Here is a 23487-nt window from a genome sequence, read left to right on the forward strand (position 1 = left end):
TCTAGTATCCTGTGACTAATTCTGTTGAGGAGAAGCTTTTCTAATAGTTTATATACTATGCTAAGTAGAGCTATGGGACGGTAGTTTTCTGGCTTATCGTTTGATTTGCCCGGTTTCGGAATTGCAATAAAGATGCACTAGAAATAAACAAACCAAGACACTTAAATGTTACAAGGAGCGCTCATTAATCATGATTTACAATGTATAAACATTCTATAAATCATGATTTGGATTGGTAAAATGTATATACATACATTGTAAATCATGGTTTGGGAGTGCTCCTCGTAACATTCAACGTGTCTTGGTTACTTGGTCTGTTTATTTCTAGTGCATCTTTATTGTGATTTTAGTATAGGTGAAATTTTGAGAGTTTGTTAAGTATTACAAGAAACTACCCTTGGAGAAAAATCACAAAAGTGTAACATAACTTTTAGAAAAGATATAAACAATTAACGATTTTGCTGTTTGCTTTTGCTGTTTCAAACAACACATTGATTTAAATAGAATACATCATTTTGAAGGTTTTTCTATCTGTGAACCGATGAAGTGGTTATAGCCCGCCGGTCACAAGTCCCGGGCCAAACTAGGAAAACATTTCTTTTGCAAAATTTTTTTTGTTCATCGAAATATACTCCATTAGCAGCGATACAATGATACCAACCCTTTTGGCTAATGAGAAAAACTTAGCATTGTCAATACATAACAAACAACTGCTATACAAACAAATACTGAGACCAGTATGAACGTATGTTTGCTAACTCTGGAGCTGTACCAATTCAAGTAATATCCAGAGATTCCAGAATAAAGTGTTAAGAAACATCGATGATGCTCCTTGGTATATCAGAAATGTCGACCTATATAAGGACCTTGAGATGGAAGATGTAGATAAAGTTATCAAGCAGATGGCAGGTAGTCGCGAACAACGGCTTCCTAGTGATGTGAACATAGAGACCATCCAGGTCCTCGATAATACTGAATTAGAAAGAAGACCCTAACGAAGAAAACCACTTGAGTTAGTGTAAAGTATTAACTAGTGTAAAAGCAGAGCATAGTGCTATGTTGTGTGATAGCTATAGTGCATCCTTGTTAGAGGGCACGGTAGGGCTAAGCTCTTAGAATCAATATATGATTTAGTAATTTAAGTCAAAGAAGAAATATTAATTGGTCTATTGTGACCAGATTTCGGCAGTATACGCACAGCTTAGGTGTTTAATGAAAAAAGTTTTCAATAAATATAATTTCTGTAATTTTTTTTATTTTTTAACATGTATTTAATTGCGACTCGAAACAATTTCAAATTTTAAAAAATGGCTCGGAAAATCATCATTCACTATATTTTACAGGATAGCAGAATCTAGAGATAAGCTCTACCTTCATGTTCTTCTATTCTGATTCTGTTCATTTTGATATTTTTTGACATTAGTCATAATAAGTATTGCAATATAAAAATGATTAAAGTAAACTGACTCAAAGTAAATAAAGTTCGTAATTAATTTATTAATTAGGGATATAATTAAACTATTGTTTTAAATCTAATATAACCTTTGAACTACATAAAGAGACAAATATTTTACGCGGATTCAACTCTCGGATTAAATGAGTTTTACCTCCCTCTGTGAACTCTTTATCATCTCAGTCCCACATTGCAAATTTCAAAGCAACATGCACAGCATATTCAGAAAATTAATTAGACTGAGTATATTAATCTTAATTTGTAAATAATACCTAACAATAGAATTATTCTTATACTTCTCCTTTCCTATGCTGCACATGTCTCTTCTAACCCCCTACCGTTCGTTCACAACAACCTATACCACCCCGTCTCCAATAACAAAACCTCTATGTTCTATATTATCAGCAATAATAAGCGAAACCAACTTTACACACGCAAATCCCATCCAATTCCTCCTTTGATTATGCACCCCCCTCAAACTAACGCATATATTTTTCTTCTTGTGCCACTCCTATCGGAGATTGAAAATCATCAAGGCTACTCTGACCTTGTTTACCTAAAAAGTTCATTAGTGGTGCAGCCAAACCACTCTCTCAAATTCCGCAACCATGACATTCTTCTACGGCCTGGATTTCGTTTTCCTTATATTTTTCCTTGCATTATCTTTCGAAGTAATGCATATTTATGACCACTCATCAGGTGACCCAAATATTCGAGTTTTCTTCGTTTTATTGTTAACAAAATCTCTGGGTCTTTTCCTATCCTTCGTATTACTTCAAGGTTTGTGATTCTTTCAACCCAACTTATCTTCAGCATCCGACGGTAGCACCACATCTCGAAACTTTCAATATTTTTTATGTTGTTCTGTTTGAGTGCCCATGCCTCTACAGCGTATAATAGCGTGTTAAATACGTAGCCTCTTAGCATTCTTAATCGTAGAGGGATGTTTATATCTCTGTTGCAGAATAATTTTCTCATCTTTATGAAGGTGGCCTTGGCAATTTCGATACCTCTTTTTATTTCATTGTTTTGGTCTCCAGTTTCGTTTATTAAAGTTCCCAAGTATTTGTAACTTGATACTTTTTCAATTTGAATGCCGTTTTTACTAATATTTGCTGGTTGTGTCATGGTTTTACTGAAGACCGCATATGCATACTTGGTTTTTTTGATATTAATGTTTATGCCATAATTGTTGCAAGCAATATTTATGTCTGAAAGTAATCTTTGTAATTCTTCTACTGTTCTTAAACGCATATACAATACGAAACACCTAAAGAACTCATGATAAAAGATAAAATGAACTCGCAGATCAGCATGCTAAACGGCTTCAATAGATAATACGTCAACAACTCACATCCTATCTATCAAACATGACAGTGCCAACTAACAATGAAACACATTCTTACTGAATGTCATCAACTCAGTAAAGTAAGACGACATGACATTCTCAGTGATTCCAACCAGTTAGACAAAGTTCTTCAGTTTTTTTTGAAAAATATCATTGTATCATAGACTCTAAAATATTTTTATATATGACATAATTTATTAATGCTATTATACTTCTTATAATCTAAAAAGGGAAGTTCCCTAGGTTGGCTGTATACCATATAGTTAAAAAACTCTAACATGAAGTAAAAACCACTTCTATGTAATTGGTATATTTATATATTATTGAAATTTAAAAATCCCAATGGATTGAATAAAATGTGTCCAATTCAGAACAACCATCTTAGGCCAACGTTGACTCAACGGAGACTCAACGGAGTCAACGTTGGCCTAAGATGGTTGTTTAAGTTTCCTGGTAGGGTTTCACCATGTTCCCGGAGGTTATATCTTTTAACATCGGCGTTTAGCCTGTTCAATATTACTTTGACATAATGTAGATCGAATTATAAATTCAACCATTGTTTGGTTCTGTATCCAAGTAAGATTAAAACTAATTCAAAAAAATACCTCGAGTTTCGTAAGAATTTAGTTTTTATATCAAAATGTCGTGATTTACACAATCAAAAGCTTTGGCAGTCACAAAAAATAGTGGCAGTGTGAAGATCAGATATTTCTCAGTGCTTGATAAACCATATGTAGTACAGTAAACATGGCATCAGTGGTACATTTATCATTTAAAAAGCCGAACTGATTTTGTGATAAAATGTTGTTTTCAACTAGAAAGGACATAACTCGGGCTTTTCAGAGTCTCTCAATAACTTTGGAGAGTACCGGTAGTAATGCAATAGGTCTATAATTACAGGCATTAGTTTTTTCACAATGATGGCCGTCTTTAGGCACTTTGGAAATTTATCTTTTTCAAAAGAGTCATTTATTATTGAGATGGTGACTTCTAATACTTTTCTGGGAGATTTGAGAAAATATGAAGCCCGTAAATGTAAATAAAATACAAAAAAAAATAAACTAGAATTATTATTAAATATAAAAACACTTACCCTATAACTACAATTGTAAAATCAAGTAAATTCCAACCATTCCGAAGATACGCCCCTTGATGCATGAGGAATCCATACGCCAGTATTTTCATTACGCATTCTGTAGTGAAAATTACTAGAAAGATGTATTCTATTTTTTCCTGAAAAACATACACAGCGTAAATCTAATTGGGCAGATCAAAGGTTAACATAATTATTATATTTTTCAATTTTAAGGGTAGTGCCCGAACTAGATTGACGCTTTTAATCCAAAGAAACAAGATTTTTCTCGTGACACTGACCAGGTCAGGAAACGAGAGTTGCTTTGAATAGTATAGACCAGCGGTTCTCAATATGTGGTACATATACCACTGGTGGTACATTTCATTTTTTGAGGTGGTACACAAAACGCAAAAACAGCCAAAATCAGCACCACTATTATAGTTAATTAGATCACCTACTTAGATATGTATTTCAGTTAGGTGGTACCAAAAATAATAAAAAGTTTTTGGTGGTACATGACACAAAAAGATTGAGAACCGCTGTTATAGACCTCTATCACAAGAACCTATACTAAATTTCAATAAGACCTGCAGTGCACGTAAACAATGATTTTAGTTGTTGAAGGTGTTCACAAAATTTATCTACTCGTTGCATAGTAACAGTAGATATATTATTAAAATCACTTTTCTCTTTTCTCGATTATTAGTTTTTATTGTTTAGTATAAAAATTGTTGTAATCACTGAATACATAGAGAGTAGAAAATAATTCTATTAATTAAATTAATGAGGGATTTACGCGATTATACAACTAACTGTTATATTATCCAAAAATATTCAAAAACTGAAGGAAAAAACTGTCAACTAATGTTTACATCTAGTGCATAGCTTACGCGAATAAACTGTATACTATGTTTCCTACAGTCGACTTTTTGGACTTAATTAAGTTATTAACAAATTAAGGTAAAAAGATGTCAATTTTCGCTTTTTTTCTATATCAGCAAAAATTGAAGCATTTGAAGCAAATTTGAGAGTAAGAAACTTATGTCTAAATACATTTTATTTCGGTATAAATACATTTAAAATGGGGTTTTTAAATGTTTCTACCCTTATTTATTTCTTAAAAAATTGCAGAATAAGTAAAAATTTTCGTTTTTTTTTTTATAAATATTACTGACTTTTTTAAAAATTAACTTAGAACCTTCATATTACATGGAATGTTGGATCTTGAGGTGCTGCAAATATGTTCAAAATTTTAAAGCGATCCATCAGATAGTTTAAAGATATTTTAACTATTTATCTCAAAATATATTTTTTTGCAACAATATAAGTTAGAACATAATGAAGTTACAGTAATTCTACTGGTAGCTTATGAAAGAATAAGGTTTTAATTCAATAATTCTATCAACATTATGAAAAAAAAATTAATAAAAACGATTTTAAACATTTCAAAATCAATTTGCAAAACATGTCGATTTTTTTTGCTCAAATACATTTAGAATAACTTTACATTACATTACATTTTTTCACGACTTAAAAAAAAGTTGTCTTGAGACAATTTTGTACGAGGTTAGTCCCTTTTTTAAAAACTTATTAGAGTTATTGGAAAGTACGTATTTTAAATATGCCAAATTCGAAAAAGCTTGCCTTTCAGCGGAATCGTTCCCAAAGCTTCAAAATGTGGTCCTTAAAATCGATCTACTTTGAAACACGCGAGAGCAATGGGGGGCAACTGAAGGGCGCTAAAAGCTGTTATGGATTTCGACGTTTCTTTTTTAAAGAGTATACACTTTTTGCGTACATTACGAATATTCATTATTTAAATAAAAACATTGTTAAATAAACCATAAATTTGTTTAAACAATTCTTTTCAAAATAAAAATGTATACCATTTTTATTCAGTTGCAATGCGAAGGCAAAACAATCTTACTTTTCAATTAGAATACGGAGTGCAGTCCAGTCCCTTGAATCGCGATTTTCGGCTCTTATTGGAGCCTTCATCGGAAAGAACGTAGGCACTGTTCTCCATATTTTAACTGATTCGCATCGAGAGGTTTTCCCACCCATTGCAACTGAAGTGATGATAGTAGGTGGCTAGCGCCATCTGGCATTGAAAGACGAAGTAGTTTTCAATCCTAATAGTAAATTATTAATATTGAAAATATTAAAAATATTACTAAAAGATTTTTAAATTGAAAACTTATTGGTACACTTTCCTGGTGACACCTCCAAGACTTCTACAATTTGCAAGTCAAATGGATGCTGCAGTGAAGACGAGAGGGAGGAATTCTACACTATGCAATTCACATCCCCCGTCTGCACCTGGTAAAGTTCCAACGGAAAAATGCACCTAGTTACTCTACGGAGTAATACGACTATAAAATAAAAATGTATACCATTTTTATTCACCAGTGCAGGTGTCACCATTATTTGGAGGTGTCACCAGGAAAGTGTACCAATAAGTTTTCAATTTAAAAATCTTTTAGTAATATTTTTAATATTTTCAATATTAATAATTTACTATTAGGATTGAAAACTACTTCGTCTTTCAATGCCAGATGGCGCTAGCCACCTACTATCATCACTTCAGTTGCAATGGGTGGGAAAACCTCTCGATGCGAATCAGTTAAAATATGGAGAACAGTGCCTATGTTCTTTCCGATGAAGGCTCCAATAAGAGCCGAAAATCGCGATTCAAGGGACTGGACTGCACTCCGTATTCTAATTGAAAAGTAAGATTGTTTTGCCTTCGCATTGCAACTGAATAGAAATGGTATACATTTTTATTTTTAGTCGTATTACTCCGTAGAGTAACTAGGTGCATTTTTCCGTTGGAACTTTACCAGCTGCAGACGGGGATGTGAATTGCATAGTGTAGAATTCCTTCCCTCTCGTCTTCACTGCAGCATCCATTTGACTTGCAAATTGTAGAAGTCTTGGAGGTCTCACCAGGAAAGTGTACCAATAAGTTTTCAATTTAAAAATCTTTTAGTAATATTTGTAATATTTTCAATATTAATAATTTACTATTAGGATTGAAAACTACTTCGTCGTAATTCTTTTCAATTTTTTATTTACTTTTGCGTAAAATTTAGGTAAGGTTTTTTTTATTGAAAGACATAAATATTTACGACTAATATACAGTGCGCTAGAATAAGTGTTATCCGCTCCTATTAACTTATTTGTTTTTAACACCTAAGCAAAATCCCTCGTACAAGTCGATTTTTAAAATAATCATAGTATCAAAAATGAATAACCATTTTCAATTTCGTTGCAACATGAAACTACAGCCGCATCATTATTCCAGTTCAATCAGAGAGTGCAGCAAGTACCTCTACCGGTTTCGAAACTTATTAGTCTCTCATCAGGAGACACATATGCTGCTCTCTCTGACCCAACTAGGACAAACCCCGGCGTGCAGTCACGTATTGCAACGAACGAAATGGCAGGGATGCCCTAGCGGCAACTGCCAGCAAAAAACTAAGTTTTCAATCTAATAGCACATAAAACAACATCCAAAAATGTTATTCTACATCCTACCAGATTGAAAACAATGGGAACCTTCTCTGGTAACACCTCCGAGGCTTCTACAATTTGCAAGTTATAACGGATGCTGAGACTATTTTTTTTAATCATAGTATACTATAGCATCAATGTTTCGAACTTTACGCGGTCCCTCTTGATACTTCATTTAGAAGCTTTTGAAATACTGATTACAAAAATATATAATACTTGAATACTTTTTAGGATCGTAGGCGCAAAATTTTGGTCCAACGCTTTATAAATGCATTCATTTATTTTCGAAATCTGAGAAAAATAATGAGTATTTTAAAAAATTTAAAAAGATTACATTATTAACGTGGCCCTAAAGTTCCTTAGAATAAACAAAATGTTTCTTTTGAATGATATATTTGAAATTAAGAATCATACTCAATTTTCCCTTCTTTTTCACCCTTGTAACTTATTAAAATAAACATTATAGTAGTTTTCAGGGACTTTCGGCCCTCGGTGATAATGTAATCTTTCATTCTTCATTTAAAGTTTTCAAAAATACTTATTAGTTTTCTCAGGATTCGAAAAAAATTGAATGCGTTTAAAAATAATTTGACCGAGATTTTGCGCCTACGCTCTTAAAGAGTATTAAAGTATACATTTTTGTAATCAGTATTTCAAAAGCTTTTAAATGAGGTGTCACATGACGTACTTTCCCATTTCAAAATCATCAACCATCAACTTATGAATGTCACTTGAAGACAGAGCGCGTAAAGTTCGAAACATTGATGCTAAATATACTATATTTATTTTAAAAATCGACGTGTCTGAGCGATTTGCTTATGTGCTAAAAATAAATAGGTTAAAAGGGGGTGGTAACACTTAATCCAGCGCACTGTATATTTCGTTAATAAACTTCGTAAATAGTTTATTTCTAATAAATTATAAATATGAAAAAAAAAACAAATTAGCCTATTCAATTATTTATAAAAAAATAGTGTTGGTTTATATATTTATTTTAATATGTTTTTCCAGAATGATTTTGCAATATTTAAAATTATGTTACTTCGTTTTTTTTTAATAATATCAATAGACTAAACCCTTTTTCATCAGGTACCCGTAGAATTACTGCAACTTCGTTATTTTCGGAAATATATTGTTGCAAAAAGAAATTTTGGTATCAATAAATAAAATAGCTTTTAAACTAAGCGATCTATCGCTTTGAAATTTTGAACATAGCTTAAGTACCATTAGAGAACATTCCATGTAACATGAAGGTTCTTAGTTCATTTTTAATAGTTATTTATGATATAAGTGTTAAAAATACACGTTTAAGGCACGCATGTGAAAGTTTGCAGAATGCAATTCACATGAGTGCCTTAAACGTGTACTTTTAACACTTACATCATACAATATTTTTTCTACAAACGTCTTATATATCAACAATTATAATTTATTCATTCTCAATTACAGGACAATATCTACAAAAACTTTTACTTGAACTTGACTGACATTCCATTTTTATATTTTTCTTGACATTACATCAAAACTACCTATGCTGTCAATACGTAAATCATAACAACTATAGAATAACATTTTACTTTTATTGTTATATATTCTAACAAATTTTAATAGTTTTTTTCTACAAACGTGTTAAAAATGCAATAATACAGTTTAAATTAAATTTTAAAAAACCGTTTAAACCACCTTTTTCAAATTGCGCAAGTTGTACTATTAATATAAATGTTAATAAATGAAATTAAAATATTTTGACGTTTCACAATTTGACAATTCACTTTTAACTGCAGTGCCCTAAAACTTAAAGCACTAGTGCTTTAAAGTAGCATTTTTAACGCTCCTATGGAGTGCTAAAAATTGCATTTTTAACACGGTTGTAGAAACAAAGATTATTAACATTTGCAAAAAAAAATAAAGATATTTCTGACTTATTTTTAAATTTTATAAGCAACAAATTAGGGTAGAAACATTAAAACGTTTCTTACTCTCAAATTTGTTTCAAATGTGATGACGTTGTGCTTATAGACGAAAAAAGATAAAATTAACCTTACTTTGTTAATAACTAATTAATAAGTCCAAAAAAATCGACTACAGTATACATATAGGTTCTTATTATAGACGTCCATATTACTCAAAGCAACAGTCAGTGTATTTTTTCGTTTATTTTCCTGGACTATTTCTAACACACTGTTTTTTATTGGGTCGATAGCATGTGTGCTATTATTAGTGTGCACACTTATAATCCTAACGACTGACAAAAAATATGTATAATAGTGCATTAAATAAAGAGTTCATTTGGGTAGAATGTTTTAGTACATGTGCTAAATTGAAAAACGTGACCCCTTTAAAAATGTTCAAAAGTAAATAAAAGAAAATTTAAAATTAGCATCAGAAATTGCGTTTGTAATACAATATTTTCAACAGCACTTCTACTAAAGATTACATTACACCAATAGCTCAGAGAAATAAGATTTTTCTCGGAAGTGTAACAAATCTGGTTAACTGAATTTTTTCTAGTATTATAGGACTATATAAATAAAATCTATTCGTTTTCTGCAGAGATATCAGCTTATTTTTTTAATTATTAACAATTTAATGTAAAAAATGCATTTTTTTCGATGTTTTGCTTACTTTTTGAATGTTTGAGATACAATTACAAAACTTTATCTTTTAAAACATAGAAAAGCTTTAAAATGGCGATTGCTAAGAGTTGTAAAATTAATTTGTTGCTTCGTAAACTGAAAAATGGGACAAAATCATTAATTGATTATAACTATTATAATAACATACCTAACGAACCTATAAAAATTTTTTTTTGCGCTCAAAGTTGTACACTGTGATTGTGATCCTTAACAAGCTCTCAAATTCTTAAACTATCCTATGATTTGGTATACGCAGAATTACCATATCTTCATTTTTTTTAATAATATTATCGCAAAAAAGGTATCTAGTAAAAATAAATACAATAACTTTTAAACTAATTGATGAATCGATCTGATATTTTGAGGGTCCTGTTAAGGACCACCCTACCCAACTTTGGGCCCAAATAACATATATGTAGATGGATTTTTTACAATAATTATAAGCAATTAACTATTTTGCATTATTTTGTAATTTTCGTAGCAACAAATTAATTTTACAACTTTAAGCAATCGCCATTTTAAGGATTATTTATTTTTTAAAAGATTGAGTTTTGTAATTTTATCTCAAATATTGAAATGGTAAGCAAAAAATCGAAAAAATTGCATGTTTTACTCTAAATGATAAATAATAAAAAAACGTACAAATTTTCTATAATTCAAGGCTTATAATACATAATAGCAAAATACCGAGAAAAATTGCAGGAAATGCTATTGGATCTAAATATCAAATCCAAAGAAATTGGATTAAAAATAAATCTAGCAAAAACTAAATGTCTAATCAACGAACCTCTAGATTATAACTGAGGATATAACTCTGGACAATAATATAGAAAAGGTTGTCATATATATATACTTAGAACAAAAAATCGAAAATCGAAATGTCAAACATTATCTTAATGGCTGATTTAAGTAAAGGATATCCTCTAGCATGGGTAGCATTCGGTCAATTACAAACGAAGGGTAGGGGATGGTTGTCAAACGGGGTACGTTGACATTGTGCATTTAAATTACTCGCCGTTCATAGTAAAATATAGCGCGTCGACCTATGCATGTGCATGCACAAACCATTGGCGCTTGTGTTTATCATACTTTCAGTCAAAGTTGTAACGTTATTCAGTAAATATAGTGCTGATTTGTGATTTTACATTTGGTGAGTAATTTTTCGTTGTCGTACACTTTTTTTTAATAAAATCTAGTACAAACATTTCAGTTTTTTTCTGTGATGATGGTGTGAAAGTATATTGATAGCTCTTTAATCTGACGTTAACAAATTTACAGTTTATGAATTCGTAAACGCGTGTTACCCATTTTAGTTGAAAAAGCGTCATCGGGGTTGGTTGGCATTTTATAAATGGGGCAGGTTGTCACGTTGTGCCAATCTGCCCCTTATATCACCATGAAATCGATTGTTTGTAACAAAAGTATTATGTAATTCTATTATCTAATTATTTGCAGACGTAACCATGCGAACCTATAAAAGAAAAACAGAGCGAGGAAAAACACCTGCCGACGTTATGTTACCCCGCCAACTCAGGTTAATTCGCATTATATTCCTCCAACAATATCAACTACCAAATTCTACCGGTGCAGTATCAGCAACTACGCCTATATCATCTGTTAATGATACATCGGCTAAATTATTTTCTGATGGTGCCTCTGCGCTTCCAACAACTTCCAGCAACAATTTATTGACAAACTTTAGATCATTTCCTAAAGCTGGCGACAGAAAAATAAATACCAAACGAGGAAAAAAAGACGTCCACTGGAATTCTCACACACTCACCAATCAAAAAAGCTTTAGAAGAAAAAAAGGCAGACCAGGAGAAGAAGGCAGTAGTTACTGCTAGAAAAGAGAAAAGAATCGCAAAAAACTCTGCTTCTACTTTAACCAAAACGACGGTTGATAATGCCAAAAAAGATTTATTCAAGAGAAAAATAAAGAAGAACCGTCCATTAACAGTATCTTCAGATGAGGACTCAGACCAGGATAATGCTTTCTGTCCAGTTTGCATGGAGCCACATTCCAATAGTCGCCCTGGAGAACAGTGGATCGAATGCACTGAATGCAACTTTTTAGCACACTTCAAATTTTAATGCACTGTTGGCAATATTGTGCCATATTATAGATGTCAAAACTGCGATTTTGATGAAAACTAACAGTATTTCTAAATACAGATTTCTAATTATTTTATTAATTAAAAAAAATGAAGTTGTTTGAATTCATACTTTGTTATTAAATACATTTACCTATATTTTTTCGGCTTCTATTATTTTATATACCTACCTATTATTGATTACTGTTCCTTTGCATCTTTTTCAAGTGTAGTTATGTTTTATACCTATATGCCAACCTACCCCGAGGGCTATGACAATTTGCCCCAATCACGAGGTAAATTGACATAGGTTGTAAAGCTACCCTTATTATTTTATATGAGTATGTTGGAATAGAGCTAGAGATCTAGGAAAAAGGGAATATTAAAGTAGTGTTCACTTTATCTTACGGTAGTGCGCAACTTTTCAAAACAAGTAATATTAATCTTAAAAAAATGTAATAGGCGAATCTACGACAACCAACCCCGGTCTCCCCTACAGGCAAAGAAGGTGCTACGTCAATTTTTTCATAAAATGAGTTTCTGGCTCCCTCTGTTGGCCAGCGATCTCGACTACCATTATAATATAAATCAATCACCGCTATGAACGTGTTCAGTCAGGAATAACAACATATTTATTTTAATTTCTCTAGTCAGGCTAAGAAGGTGGCAAGTCCGCGCGGTACCGGCGAAAAAAGTGCTATGTCATGTTGTGTACACGTAGGCTGATGCCGTCACTGTAATTTCAGCAAATTTAGTAAATAAACATAAACGAGATTTCGTCAGTGCATAAATAATTACAAACACCAGAGAGTCTTAACCTTTCAAACCATTTTTCTCGAAACTTATTATGTTGACATCGCACCTTCTTTGCCTGTACTCTTCAAACAATATCAAATCAAACTTACCAAATACGTTAAAAGTAAAAAACCTTCGATCAGTACGTATTGCCGGTTCTGACATATTGAAATGAATCATGAGCTTTTAACAAAAGCGTAATCCACAAACTTCAAGTGACAAAAGTTGTGCTTGCTACGGAGAGCAATGATTGTATCCTCGTTCCGACCCTTGTTCCCTGGTATTTATATTCGTTATATTCGTTATATTCGTGAATTCTCGCATTTAAAATAATGTATTTATTTTACATAGGATCGAAACTATATTATCGATCGCTATGTAAAATAAATACATTATTTTAAATGCGAGAATTCACGAATATAACGAATATAAATACCAGGGAGCAAGGGTTGGAGCGAGGATACAATCAATTGCTCTCCGTAGTGAGCAAACCCTCAGAACGAAGACTGATCAACATTAAGCTCAGTGATCGCAACTCTAATGAAGAGATAAGAAGACGTTCAAAACTAATAGATGTGATCCAGAAGATTGAAATGTTACAGTGGAACTGGGCAGGACACATAGGAAGAATGCCAAGACACCCGTTGGACGAAACGAATTATTGAAAAGAGACCAAGAGCATGGAAAGAAGTAGAGGCCGACCTTAAAGATGGACTGATGACATCAAGCGAATGGCTGGCCACGAATGGATGCAAAAACAGAAATTAATGGACACACCTAAGGGAGGCTTACATGGATGGAGTGGTTGATGATGATGATAATACCTAAAAAAAACTTCAGATACCTGGATTTGTCACAATTCCAACCAGGGTTTTTTCCTTATTTTCCTGTACTATACATTAAGAAAGTGAATGATTGTTTCTACATTCGTTGTCGAATGCACTTAGGTATGCTTTAAAAAAATATGATCTTGATTTGCAAATGTTATATATGTTACGGTAAAAGTAAATAATCTGGTAATTGTACACAATTACCAGAGTCGACGGTAAATGTAGGAAATATTCTTTAAAAACCCCTTATTTCCTACTTTTACCGGTAATTGTATACATTTCCTAGCCCAGAGGATCTTGGTAAAAGTAAGAAATTCAAATTATAACTTTGTACAATCACGGTCGTTGAACACTAAACGTGCAGAAGTTCAATTAGTTCTTCTTGACATATTTTGTGCTTTTGGAGCTCCTAGCATTTTTCAATTCTCTAACATAATAATGGAAGGACTGTGCTCCATGTGGAAAGATTTGAAGATAGTGCACGGTAAGCCAAGACACAGTCAGTCACAAGGATCTGTTGCGAATAAACACATTGAAAATATGCTAAGTTCCTACCTGGAAAGCAATCAAACCAATAAGTTGTCAGAGGGTCTTCGATCTGTACAATTCCTCAAGAACCGAGCTTACCCTTCTAGCATCAAGTGCAGTTCGTATGAAGCTATGTTTGGGGTTCCTGACCAAACTGGCTTCAACACTTCATCACTGGCAGAAGATACTTTAAAAAATATTTAGACTGAACAAGATTTGGAAGTAGAAGAACAAGTAGAAGAAACACAGCATGGTTCTGATTCTGAAGAACGTTAAGGAGCAGAAGTGGATGAACCAAATGAGCTTCTAATATAACAAGAACCAGAAAAACTTGAGCAACCATCAGTGAATGAATCTAATGCGATTTTAGAAGAACTATTTTCAAATCAAATTTCAGATAAGCGAGATTCTGTTGTAATTAAACGGACACGTGCAAAGAAAGATCTTAAAAAGCAAGCGAAGAAAATGATTGAAACATCAAAAACGTTTTGTGTATAAAACATAAAAAAAAAGTTGTGTAATTCCAAGTTCCATGAGAGTTTGCCATGTCACAACAGATAGTAAGTAAGTAAAGTAGTAGTATTAATTCAGGCAAAAAGCTAACTTCAGGTTAAACAAAATGTCTTTTGTTTTTAATTCAGTTCAATAAAAATCACACTTCTTGAATAGTTGTTGGAATTTATTGTTTTTATTTCATCATTTTACTTACTTTTACCGCTGGTCCTTGGTAATTGTATACAATTACCGGTAAAAGTAGATAATTGAAAATAATTTCCCACATTTACAGTCGGCTCTGGTAATTGTATACAATTACCTATTATTTACTTTTACCGCAACATATACATACAAATAATCAATCCAAAGACAAAACAAAATTCTAAATCAAATCAGGAGCTTAAGATCAAAATACTATCAAACACTTCGAAAAAATGTTAAATAAATTCTATCTCTATCGGGAATATATAAATATGTAGCAATAATAATATTACGTATTCTGGGATATACATTCATAACAAAATTAAGAGAACGGATGTAGGCATTTGGGTCAACAATCGGAAGAGCGGTCGTTGTTATGCTACAACGTTCTGCTGCTACGTTTCGTTCTCTATTTTGTTGCATGTTTATTCGCACGTGACAAATACAAATTTCACTGTCTTTGAACTGAAAATAAGCAAACTTTATAAAACTATTCGTTTGTTATTGTTTTTCCTTTTTAACTCTGTAACAGTCAATGTGGTTCATCAAAGCTGGTCTTAAGAGGGTATTATGGAATTTGGATTTTTGTTTCATTTTAATTTTCTTGGAGAGTTGAGGGGTTACCTACATAAGTCTTGATTTTCAAAAAATCTCCTCATCAATCTATTTGCCTTATCACTATGCGAAGTCGGCTTCCCTAATTGCATTTCTCCACACAATTCTATCTTGGGTCATATCAATGTCAATCCCCTTTACCAACATGTCCTGCCTTATCGTCTCCCCCCAGGTCTTCTTTGGTCTTCCTCTCCTACTCCTTCCAGGAATCTGCACTTCAGCTATTCTTCGTATTGGGTGATTAACGTCTCGACGTTGAACATGACCAAACCATCTTAACCTATGCTCTCTCATTTTGGCATCAATTGGTGCCACACCTAGACTTTCCCTAATATACTCATTTCTAATTTTATCCTTCTTTGTCACTCCACTCATCCATCTAAGCATTCTCATTTCCGCCACATGCATTCGTTGTTCCTCTTTCTTCTTCATTGCCCAACATTTAGTTCCGTACATTATAGCCGGTATTTTGGCTGTTTTATAGAATTTTCCCTTCAGCTTCATTGGAATTTTTCTGTCACACAACACACCACTCGCTTCTTTCCACTTCATCCATCCAGCCCTAATTCTACTGTATGCATCTCCATCTATTTCTCCATTACTCTGTAATACCGATCCCAGGTACTTAAAACTATTGCTTTTTACAATCAGTTCACCATCCAAAGACACCATTTTATTTGTAGTAACTCCATCTTTAAATGAACATTCCAAATACTCTGTTTTTGTCCTACTAAGTTTTAAACCTTTTTCCTCCAGAGCTTGCCTCCACTGTTCCAGTTTTGTTCTAAGTCTCTTTCACTATTTCCTACTAACACGACATCAACAGCGTACATTAAGCATCATGGAATGTTACCCCGTAGTTTCGCTGTTATCTGGTCCAAAACTAATGAAAATAAATCCGGACTAAGCACAGAGCCTTGGTGCAATCCTACTTTCATATGAAATTTATCAGTCTCTCCCACACCTGTCCTAACACTAGTCGTTACTCCCTCATACATATCCCTCACAATCTTTACATATTCACCAAGGACTCTTTTCTTATTGTGTGGCCACCACAGAATCTCTCGAGGAACTCTATCATATGCTTTCTCAAGATCAATGAATAGCATGTGAGCATTTGTTTCTTTACTCCTGTATTTTTCCATCAACTGCCTTATAATGAAAATTGCATCTGCCCTGCATAAAGCCAAATTGATTCTCGGATATTTCGGTCTCTTCACGTAGACGTCTATCAATTACTCTTTCCCATATTTTCATGATGTGGCTAAGCAGTTTTATAGCCCTGTAGTTTGTACATTGTTGTATATCTCCCTTGTTTTGTAAACTTCCATAATTCTATTAAATAGACCTGCTCGCCACCTTGTTCCTGTCTCTCCCAATGCTCTCCATACTTCCCCAGGAATATCATCTGGTCCTACCGATTTTCCTTTCTTTATTTTTGAAGCGCCTGAGCCACTTCCTCGTTTGTTATTTTGGTGAACATTGCTGCTACTGTCTCCGTTGACTCTACAGGATGTCTGTCAAATTCTTCATTTAATAAGCTGTCAAAATACTTTCTCCATCTCTTTTTGACATCTCTTTCGTGAACTAGTATTTTATTATTTTCATCTCGGATATATCTAATCTGATTAAAATCTTTTGCTTTCTTTGCTCTCTGTTTGGCTATTTTATATATCTTCGTTTCGCCTTTCCTGGTATTAAGTTGATCGTATAGGTTTCAACACGCTTCTGCTTTGGCTTTTGCTACTGCTACTTTCGCTTCCTTTTTCGCCACCATATAGTTTTGAAGATCTGTGTCGGATCTGGTTTCTTGCCACTTTTTATATAATTTTCTCTTCTCTTTTATTTTTCCTTGTACTTCTTTGACCACCACCAACTCTCTTTATCCTCAAACTTTTTTCCTGACGTTTTCCCAAGTATTTCAATAGCAGTCTCTCTAATACTACTGGCCATTTTTCTCCAAATTGTATTAGGGCTTCCTTTCATGTTCCAACATATTTTTTCTACTATTCTTCTCCTCAATAGACCTTCTTTCTCATCTTTTAGCAGCCACCACTTGATTTGTTGTGGTCCTCTCCGATATTTTTGTTTAGTTTCGCTTTTTACTTCGATGTCCAGAACAAGCAGCTTATGTTGTTGGCTTACTGTCTCACTAACTATTACCTTGCAGTCCTTGCATTCACGTATGTCTTCTTTCCTTATCATGAAGTAGTCTATTTTTAACTATGAAAGTTCGGTGTGTGTGGTTCGATTAAGTAAAAGTCATTACAAAGTGTTCCGTCTTTAAAACCACTTTTATGCAAGAAATAGTGAAACAAATTGGGAGGTGAGTTTCACAACTATCAATGTATTTACCATTCATCACCTGGGATTACTAAGTTTTCTGTTTTAAAGACGTAGAAAGTAATTGCATACAAATAAACAAGACAAAACTAACCTAAAACCATAAATTTTAAAAAGATATCGCTCTGGTTTTTTGTGCGTTATTGACAAAAATTAAGTATAGTATAAAGCGTTCCATACACGAAAAATTAATAAAATACAATAAAAATATGCCTGATAGTCAAGATCGTGAATTTACGAAATTAAAAGAGTTTATTAAGGAAGAGAACAAGAGATTATCTGAATATTTCATATCTAGTCTTAAGGAGGAAGTAGCCTTCTTAAAAAAAGACATTGATGAACTGAAAGTTGAGAAAGAAAAACAAACTATTAGAGTTAAAAGACTGGAAACTGAAAATGTAGAACTAAAAAATCAAATTGAACGAATTGAAAATAAACTAAGAAAAAATAATATTGTTATTTTCGGCTTAAATGTACAAAAGTCAACACTTCTTGAGGATATCATCCAAGAGTTGAATCAGAGACTGGATATAAGTTTAGTAAATTCAGATATCAGTGGTTTCAATGTCTTTGGTAAAAATCCAACAAATAAATCAGTACTGGTAGAATTCGCAACATATTCAGCAAACATTAGTGTTCTAAAAAAGTGCAAGCTTCTAAAAGGTACAACGGTGTTCATCGCCGAAGATCTATCCCCATCTCAACAAGCAGTAAGAAAGGAATTATTAAAATACCAATCTGAACTCAGGTCGTCAGGTAAAACGGTGAAGTTGAGAGGAAATAGGCTTATAGTTGATGGTCAATCTTTAACACTGGAAAAACTGTCTATTACTACTACTAACAAGACTGCTGAAGTAACCGACACATTATTGGATGAAACCAGAAAAACAAATCGTTACCCCACTAGAGCAGCATCTTCAAAAAATTAACTTTTTTTACTGTATATTGTACTTATAGTTTTTTTTTTCATCTTTTTTTGTTTTCTAGAATATTTTTAATTTAATAATCATTAATACTGGTACGCTATATTAATTATTGTAACATGAATTCGTTTCTGGAATACATTAATTACACTCCTATTGATACAAAAGTAGTTGACTCCATAAACGAATATAATTTGTGTTCCAATAAGAACTACTCTTTTCGTATTTTGCACCAAAATATTAGGTCCATTATTAAAAATTTTGATGAGTTTAATATTTACACACAACAAATAGAAAATGATATTGATTGTTTTGTATTAACTGAGACCAGACAAGTGGCATGTATAGATATTTTTAAATTGGATGGATATAATATTCATTATAACGAGGGTAATTTCAATCAAAATGACGGTGTGATAATATTCATAAAAAATAACCTTGACTACGAGGTGGAAATAGTAGAGGTTAACATTTTTAAATTCTTAAAATTAAAAATTAAACTCAATAACATAATGATACTTATTACAGCAATATACCGTTCGCCTGCAACCTCAGAAAGTGCGTTTATTGTAGCCTTAGAAAGTTATTTAAATATAATAAAAGCAGAGCCAATCACATATAACATTATTGTTGGCGATATTAATATTGACATACTTGCAGACGATGAAATCGCTAATACTTATTTAAATTTACTGTCCGAATATAATTTTCATTCATTAATAAACAAAATAACGAGACCAAATAAATCGGGAGGTAGCTGTATAGATCATATGTTTGTTAAATCCACTAAAGAGTCTATTGAAGATATTTGCTCTCCTTTCATTATTACATCTTTAACTACCGATCACTTCTGTACAATAGGAGAACTAAACATTAACATGAACATTATTTGTAAAAAAAATATTAATAAATTTAAAAATAGTTACATTAATTATAACACATTAAGAGAAATACTAAGAAAGTATGATTGGAGCGAAATTTTCCTTTTACGTGACGTACAAGATATTGCAACTAAAATTGTAACAACTCTTCAAAAGAAAATAAAAGAATCTACTTATGAAAAAAAAATAAAACGGAACGAAGTTAAACGGAAAAAATGGATAACGTCTGGCATAATAAAATCAATAGACACAAAAAATAAATTATATAAAAAAATGATCCAAAATCCACATAATGAAATTCTTAAACAAGAATACAAAAATTACAAAAATTTTTTGACAAATTTAATAAAAAATACTAAGGCAGAATATTTCAAAAACGTAATTACTAACAAACCCGATAGTAGAAATACGTGGAAGGTTATTCGTGAACTGACCCAAACTGAGGTAAATTCTGTAGGCGTTAAACAGTTAGTAGAGGGTGACCGGATTATGAACTCTGATTTGGATATCGCTAATACCTTCAATAATTATTTTTCGGCTATTGGTGAAAAACTGGCTAACAATATAAAAAAAACCGCCATCCAATAGTCCGAATAGAATCTCAGTCGCTCAAAGTGCTTTTTTTGATCCAATAGCTGAAAGTGAAGTTATAGCGATTATTCAATCCCTTAAGTTGAATAAAGCTCCCGGACCTGATTTATTAAAGGCAGAAATATTAAAAGAAGTTTCAGGAGAAATTGTATCCCCTTTAACATATTTATTAAATAAAATTATAGAAAACGGAAAATGTCCAACAGAATTTAAAGACGCAATTATCAAACCTGTATATAAATCAGGAAATAAGGATTTAAGCCAAAATTACCGCCCAATTTCACTAATCTCAAGCCTTGCAAAAATTATGGAAAAAGCGATTAAAACTCGGATGCTAAAATTTTTAGACCTACATAAAATCATATCTAATAATCAATTTGGCTTTGTTGAAGGCAGAGGTACAGATGATGCAATTGCTTCACTAATGGGTTGCATTTATGATTCAGTTGATAGAGGTAAGCCCACATTATGTGTATTTTTAGACTTGGCTAAAGCTTTCGACACAGTAAGCCATAAGCAACTCTTGGAAACTTTGGCTGATGTAGGTTTCAGAGGCAACGTATTAAGATTTTTTGAAAGTTATCTAGATAATAGGGTACAAAGGGTAAAAATAAATGAAAGTATGAGTGAGAGAAATGTGGTGAAGTACGGTGTTCCGCAAGGAACGATTCTTGGTCCATTGTTGTTTATAATTTATGTTAATAATTTATTGTCAATGAAATTAAAAGGTAAAATTATTAGTTATGCAGATGACACAGCTGTACTGTATACTGCAGATAATTGGGAGAATCTAAAATTATTGGCTGAAGAAGATTTAAAAAATTGTTTTGATTGGTTTGCACACAAACAACTAACTGTTAACTTCACAAAAACTTTCTTTTTGCCTTTTGGATCTTACAAAACAAGTCTGCCTAACTACGAAACACTAATAATATCCAATGAAGGATATAAGGATCAACATATTCTGTCTGCTCATTCTGTAAAGTATTTGGGAATTACAATTGATAGTCATTTAAAATGGAACCTACATATTGCGAATGTGACTAAAAACTTTCGAAGTTTACTCTATAAATTTAAATACTTAAGCAATATTTTAGAACAGCGCCTTTTAAAAACTATGTACTTTGCCTTAGTAGAATCTAGATTATGCTATGGGATTCTTGGGTGGGGCGGGGCGTATGGCAATCATTTGGAACAACTAAATGTCGTCCAAAGAAAAATTTTAAAATCAATTTATCGCAAGCCCAAGCTTTACTCCACTGAATTATTATACAAGGAAACTAATATTTTTGATATTAGGCAGCTTTATTTTAAAGCGGTTACTGTATATCAATATAAAAATAAACAAACACTACAGTTTCCCTTGCATGAATACTCCACCAGAAACAGGAATAAAGCGATACCCCCTAAAAGTGAAAAAACAATTGGACAGCGTTGTTTCACTTACCTAGGACCTAGGTCCTTTAACGTTTTACCCATAAATGTTCAGAATGTCAAGAACATAAAACAATTTAAAAATAAATTAAAGAAATATATTATAGATACGCCTCTTTCAGTAATACATGAATTAATTGAAGTTAGAAAATAAAACAAGTGTTTGAATATTGGACTCATAGTTGTTGTACTTAATTGTGTTTTTTTTTCTCATTTGTTGCTGTTATTTTTTGATAAATACATCGTAGGGATGCTGTATTTTTAAATTTTTTCCAGATTTTGAAATATAATTATTTTCTTTAATTATTTAAGTATTCAAAAAACAATGTAATGCTCTTTGCTTTTTCTTTGTTCTCTTATTATTAAGTAATAGATATTATATTATTGTATTGCCTGTGAAAAGATAGTGTGTACCTACTCAGGATATTTTTGTTACATAATGAACCAAATTGACCACTGCACAAGCATTCGGCTTCAAGTGGTATTTTTGTGTTTATTTATAGGGAATTATAATGATTTTAATGTATTACCATTGTATGTATTGTATCTTTTCTCTGAATAAACATTATTTATTTTTTTTATTATTATTATTTGGGATTGATGTTGTCCACTTTTGTAGGTAATAAGTTGAGTTTTTCTCTTTTTAAAAAATGTGTTAACAATCGCCATATCCAATGCTGTTGCTAATTCAAGCATGTCTAGTTCCAAAGCCTAATCCCCCATGTATTGCTTCGTATCTTTCATTTCACTATCAGCAATTATACCAACTCCATTTCTAGTGTTACGATTCCCTGCATACTACAATTTGTAACCTTCACCTAGTTCTTTCGCCCTTTGACCTTTCCACCTAGTTTCTTGAATGCAAGCAATTTGAACTCTACTTCGTTTGAGTGCATCCACTAACTCCAGACTCTTACCTGTAAGACTACCAAGATTCCACGACCTTATCCTGATTTTTCTAACCTGCAATGGTGTACCCCCTGAGATAGTCCTCACCCGGAGATCCGAACGGAGGCCCATTTTACTTCCGGTATATTTTATCTCAGGATTTTTATACCTCATTTTTATTCCATATGAAAGTATATTACTTCAAGAGTATTCACACTATAATTGAAACAAATTCCAACAATATTACAGGAATTATAGAAATTAGAATACTGCGCGGTCCATGCGTGCACTCTGCTGTCCCTATTAAGCCGGCTACACATATGCGAGCCGAACTGCGAACGCTATATTCGTATAATTTATACGGTAGAACGAATCGCTTACGAGCTCTTCATTCGTCACTCGTCACGAACCACGGCCTGTTGTAGTGATGAATACGAAGGATTTTCGCAGTTCAATTTGGGCCGAGTACGCAGCGATATTTGTTCGTATCGTCATGTCGAGATTGAGTGAATGACGTGTTTCTAGAGCTAATAAATGTGAGAAACACAATGTAATCAATATTTATTTTATAGTTGATAACCAAATAATTGCAGTCTTTATTTACATTTTTAGAACGTGACTTTGAGATAAAATTACAAATTAAATGAATCATTAACATTAAACTCCACACAAGTTGGTTCGTAGTGGGTTTGTCGCTTTCCATGGATCATGATGATTTTGCTATAAGTTCGCTATAAATATATTTTCAACGAACTGTACGCGATCAGTTTTCTCAAACAGTTCGGCTCGCATATGTGTACCCGGCTTTGGGAACATCCATAAACTACGTCGTAAAAATTTCGGAC

The 23487-nt window shown here is 32.5% G+C and overlaps 1 protein-coding gene across 13 annotated transcripts in view; it reads right to left on the bottom strand.

Moving 5' to 3' along the window:
• The window catches only part of LOC114325428 (muscle calcium channel subunit alpha-1), a 759065-nt gene that overhangs the window by 432829 nt on the left and 302749 nt on the right, over nucleotides 1-23487 (bottom strand). For all 13 annotated transcript variants that reach the window (XM_050663510.1, XM_050663508.1, XM_050663509.1 and 10 more), the window contains exon 4: nucleotides 3895-4034. In XM_050663510.1, the coding sequence (XP_050519467.1) occupies nucleotides 3895-4034 (140 nt within the window). The remainder of the gene's footprint in view (nucleotides 1-3894; nucleotides 4035-23487) is intronic.

Source organism: Diabrotica virgifera, chromosome 10, assembly GCF_917563875.1.
Source record: "Diabrotica virgifera virgifera chromosome 10, PGI_DIABVI_V3a".
NCBI classification, from domain to species: Eukaryota; Metazoa; Arthropoda; class Insecta; order Coleoptera; family Chrysomelidae; genus Diabrotica; species Diabrotica virgifera.